This window comes from Cherax quadricarinatus, chromosome 3 (genome assembly GCF_038502225.1).
Source record: "Cherax quadricarinatus isolate ZL_2023a chromosome 3, ASM3850222v1, whole genome shotgun sequence".
Lineage (NCBI taxonomy): Eukaryota > Metazoa > Arthropoda > Malacostraca > Decapoda > Parastacidae > Cherax > Cherax quadricarinatus.
The window spans coordinates 67,560,504-67,565,991 of record NC_091294.1 but is presented as its reverse complement, the minus strand read 5'-3'; the positions used below and the strand labels follow the sequence as shown (position 1 = coordinate 67,565,991).

At 35.5% G+C, this 5,488-nt stretch overlaps 1 protein-coding gene across 1 annotated transcript; it reads left to right on the top strand.

Annotated features, from left to right (window-relative positions):
- The first annotated feature begins 372 nt into the window (after window positions 1–372).
- On the top strand, window positions 373–4,956 carry LOC128687828 (uncharacterized). Its single transcript, XM_070093377.1, has 3 exons — window positions 373–558; window positions 897–1,070; window positions 1,304–4,956. The coding sequence occupies exons 1-3, from the start codon at window positions 549–551 to the stop codon at window positions 4,954–4,956; spliced, it is 3,837 nt and encodes a 1,278-aa protein (XP_069949478.1). The 5' UTR covers window positions 373–548.
- The last annotated feature ends 532 nt before the right edge of the window (window positions 4,957–5,488 follow it).

Below are 5,488 nucleotides of genomic sequence, written 5' to 3'. Positions count from 1 at the left end.
GAGTTGACGCTGGTGTTATGTTCTACCTTGGGTGTGAAGCGCATTACATGGCGCCTGTCTGTCCTGAGTTGATCCAGGTGTTCATGATTATCTTTAATCTACCTTAGGTGTGAAGCGCATTACACCATGTGTTGGGGTGACCCACAATGAGTCTCTCAGAGCGAGGACAGTGCTTCTATCCGTGACTGAGCTCATCTTCCCCATATTATTTTAAAATGAACTAAAACCTTCCTCTCATTAAGTTAAATGAACTAAAACCTTCCTCTCATTAAGTTAAAGGACCTCATCTTCCAACGCTGAACCGCACAACATGCTGTCTGTCTGACCTGTGTTGACCCAGGTGTTCATGATTATCTTAAATCTACCTTAGGTGTGAACCGCATTACACCATCTGTTGGGGGAGGGGGCGGCCTATATAAGCTCAATGAGACACTCAGAGCGAGGACAGTGCTTCCATCCATCATCCGTGACTGACCTCATCTTCCCCCCCCACAGTATTCCTCTCATTAAGTTAAAGGACCTCATCTTCCAACGCTGAACCGCACAACATGGAGAAAGGTAAGTTGTACTTAGAAAATTCTTGTTTTTTACATGTTTAATTTTTGTTGAAGCATACGAGTGAAATTTGGGTTAATTTTTGTTGAAGCATACGAGTGAAATTTGGGTTAATTTTTGTTGAAGCATACGAGTGAAATTTGGGTTAATTTTTGTTGAAGCATACGAGTGAAATTTGGGTTAGTGCGTTAATAAGTGAAATTTTTAATGGGTTAAATAAGTGAATTGGTGAAGAGGAGATTGTTAGAAAATTCTTGTTTTTTTACATGTTTAATTTTTGTTGAAGCATACGAGTGAAATGTTTACTGGGTTAGTGCGTTAATAAGTGAAATTCTTAACAGGGGATAGCATATATTCGAAATACTTGGAAGCATTGGTGAAGAGAAGATTATCGATTAGAAAGCAGCGTTCGTTGGTAATCGAGAAAGGCGGTGTACAACGCAATGAAAGGTTATTGCAATTGGATAATGAGTGGGCACGTGTAGATGCTTTATGGAAGAAGGCTATAGAAACAGGTATGTAACCAATTGTGATCTTTTGTTGTGCTAGTCACTCGAGAAAAGATTTTTTGTTCTATTCATTGAAATCTTAATATTTTGGGTTATGAATTGGATGTGCTTTTTTCCTCTGTTCATTGAAATCTTAATATTTTTTGGGTTATGAATTGGATGTGCTTGTTTTTCCTCTGTTCATTGAAATCTTAATATTTTTTGGGTTATGAATTGGATGTGCTTTTTTTCCTCTGCAGGAAATACACCTGGTAGTGTTGTGAATCAAACTGCCCAGCTTGGTGGTGAGAGTGCTAGTGTTGGTACCTCACAATGCGGAGGTGCGGGTACTTCTGCCCCCATTAATGATGATGAGAGAGCAACTACCTCGCATGACGTGTCTGACACGCATAATAGTGAAGATGAGAGCCCAGAAGTTATTACATATATCCAGAATTTTAGAGGTAGACATACAGTGAGGAAATATAGTGTTCCTTCATCTTATAACAGAGAGTTAAGAATGTATTTACATGTTTATAGGGATTATTTTATAGAACAGATGCGAGATATGTATGATAGATCGCCTCTAGCAATGTCGCTCAGAATCCACCCAATTATAGTTATAAGGACATTACGTCAAAACATATCGGGTGATGATCAAAATGGACAATTTGTGATAAATTTAGCGTTTGAGTTAGTAAGTGAAGAGGAAATCTCTGAAGTATTTGATCGATGGGTGGGAACGATATTAGAAAGATACGAGACAGAGTTGCAAGATCAGGAAGGATCTGGCTGGATCATAGATCAAATCGAATCTTTCAGTATCGAATATGTTAAAGTAGAATTCAGAGTGGAAGTGGGGTCATATGTGGCATATCCCGAGAAACTGCAAGGGAAGAAATATGTATTTAATCCAGAGATTAATGATGGGTTATGTGTACTGCGTGCTTTTGCTGCCTATCAATGTCATAAAAAGAACATGCCATGGAATCATATTCGCAGAGCAGTTAATACTAAGAGAGGTTGTCTTAATCATGCAAAATCTTCTATAGATGTTTTCCCCATTACGCGTGATAAGTTAGGTATATTAGAGAAGGAAAATAAAGTGTCATTATATGTTTATCAATTAAGAAAGGATCAAGATAGGACATTTATGGCTATGTGTCGTAAGGGGAATAAGAAATATAAGGACATTATGTGCGCGTTATTGTTGAATGAAAGACATTTGGTTTTAATCAAAGATTTTGACGGGTATGTTAGAACGATAATGACAGAAAAAGGTGTAAAGAAGCACTGTCATAGTTGTTTGATGAAGTTGAATACACAGGAAGAGTTAGATATCCACGAAGATGGATGTAAAATCAATCAGGTTCTCGTATTCCCCCCGGAAGGAACAACAGTACACTTTGAAAATTTTAGTCATACGCATTCCAACGAATATATCGGTGTATTTGATTTCGAATGTGCATTAGATACAACTCTCCCGGCAGGTAAAATTGAGTCTCGTCATAAAGCCATTGCCTATTGTTATATTATATTTGATCGCAAAGGAGAAATAGTGTGTATAAAGAGTTATAAGGGGGAGGATGCTGTTAATCATTTCATTTTAAATGTTAGTGGTGAATGGAATAAAATAAAGTTTAGAAGACAGTATCATGAAATCCATATATCAGAGGAGGATAAGATGAGACATGATTCTCAGAACACTTGTGAATTATGTGGTAACACCTTCAAAAACCCCAAGGACAAACATAAACACCATGACCATACTTTAAATTTCAATAATTATATTGGAGCCTATTGTGCACGTTGTAATATGCAGTGTAAAGACAAGAGAGAGAAATTATTGCTTTTTTGTCATAACATGTCGTATGATTTAGGAATAATTTTAAAGGAATTGAATGTCGATAAATATAACGTTGAAATTCATTCGAAACAAGGATTCAAATTCTTGAAAGTAGAGATAGGTAAGGTTAGGTTTCAGGATTCACTGTCTTTATTGAATGGATCTCTTTCCACGTTAGCAGAACAACATATCAAGGCAGGTAAATCCCTGAAATATACAGAGAGTATTCTGAAAGATGTGCCTCGAGATGTCTTACCTTTATTATGTAAAGGAAAACAAATTTTGTGTTATGATTATATTGATAGTTTAAAGAAGCTCGATGAAACAAAATTACCGAGTAAAGATCATTTTTTTAATTCTTTGAGAAATAGCGCTATCAGCCAAGAAGATTATGAACATGCATTGAAAGTGTTTGAGTTGGGTAAATGTAAGACTTTAGGAGATTACTTGATGTTATATCTCAAGACAGATGTTGGTTTGTTAGCCGATGTCTTCATGGAGTGGCGTAAAACACTCAAGGATATTTATAAGTTAGACGTTAGTAATTATATAAGTTTACCATCATTCAGTTGGGATGCATTCCTATTGAAAACTAATGTAAGATTAGATATGATATATTCCCATGAATTATATGACTTGATTAAAAGGAATCTCAGAGGTGGGTTTACCTGCGCAATTAATCAGTATTCTAAAGCAGATAATCCCCTAATTAACCCTAATTTTGATGTTGAGAGTGGAATGGGCACTCATATTCTATATCTAGATTTCAATTCTTTGTATGCTAGTGCGATGGTTGAAGCTCTTCCACAGAATGGTATCAGAAAATTATCCAATGACGAGAAGAATGCTATCCTCGATGTGGGATTAAGTAATGTTTCCTGTGAAGGACAAAAGGGATATTGGATAGAATGTGATACCAAGCACATATCCCCCGAGGTAGCTAGACTCACTGATGAACTTCCTTTAATATTATCACATATGAATATATCAGAAGAGATGTTATCTCCTTATTGTGAATCTATATTGAAAAATGAAGGTAGAAAGATCCCCAAATCTAATGGGAAATTAGTGGGCAGTCATTTACCTCAGAAAAATTATTTGATCAGTCTAGAATTGTTACAGTTATTACTGGAACTTGGGTTAGAGGTGGAAAAGGTTCATACCATATATGAATATACACAGGCAAAATTTTTAGAACCTTTCATATCAACTAATATTGCACAGAGAACAGCTACAAGATGTCCTATCAAGTCAAAAGCCTTCAAATTAACTAATAACGCCATATATGGGAAATCATTGCTGAATATTACAAAGTATGCTGAGAAATATAGATATATCAATAATGAGAAAGCATTTATTAGAGCGAGTAAAGATCCTTTGTTAAAAAATATCACACATTTAAATCAAGATAGAGTGATTTGCACATTCAATAAAGATATATTAGAAGTTAAGCAACCACTTTATCTCGGTTTTCAAATTCTTGAGATAGCTAAAAAGAAATTGTATCATTTTTGGTATAAAGTTTTAAAACAGCATTATGGTGATGATGTAAGACTTCTTTATACCGATACTGACTCGTATATTTTTAGCTTGAAATGTAAAGATTTGTACACCGAGTTAAAAAGTGAACCATTGTTAGGTTATATGGATTTTTCAAATTTCAGCCCTGAGCATCCCTTATATGATGATAGTAGAAAAGGGGAGCTGGGGTTATTGAAATCTGAAATGTGTGATAACCATATTAGCGAGTTGATAGCCTTGAAAGCTAAAATGTATTCTGTCAAGATTGCTGGAAGATCAACTAATGTCAGCAGAGCCAAGGGTATTCCTTCGCAATTTATGCCATTATTAACACATGCAAGATATAAGAATGTTTTATCAAATGTAGATAGAGAATTATTCACGTGTAAGTCTATAGGTAATGTAAAAGGTGAAATATGTACGGTAAGAATTAATAAGAGAGGTTTGTCAGCTTTTGATGATAAAAGATATCATTTGAATACTAATGAATCCTTGGCTTATGGACACCCTGATATTCCACCATCTAAACGTAGGAGAATAGAGTGATGTATTGCTTGTATAATAAATAATGAAAAAAAAATATTGTGTATTAGTGTTATCCTGAAATGTGTCTTTCTGATGATGATGAAAATGTTTTCCCTATGATGTATATATGTAGGGGTAAAGTTCGACATGATTCAGCCTGTGCGCGTGACGTCACTACTATGTCCCCTTATTAACTAAAAGGATCGACCTGATTCAACCTGTGTGCGCGGTCCTTTTTAGTTCATTTAACTTAATGAGAGGAATACTGACGTCACTGACATAGGGGTAAGCCGACAAGATTTAGCTTGTATGTGTGGTCGTTTTTAGTTCATTTAACTTAATGAGAGGAATACTGACCGCCGAGTAAACGCTTTTTTAGTTCATTTAACTTAATGAGAGGAAACTTTTAGTTCATTTTAAAATAATAAGGGGAAACTTTTAGTTCATTTGACTTAATGAGAGGAAACTTTTAGACCTGTAGTAAGCATGCCCCCATAGGAGGAGTCTATTTTGAATGCTTACCCCCAGAGGGGGGATTCCAAAAACTTTGATC

What these genes read in the sequence shown, in the direction of transcription:
- LOC128687828 (XM_070093377.1), top strand. An exon ending in GAAGAAGGCTATAGAAACAG is followed by an intron (nt 1,071 to 1,303) that starts GTATGTAACCAA and finishes TTTCCTCTGCAG; the next exon opens with GAAATACACCTGGTAGTGTT.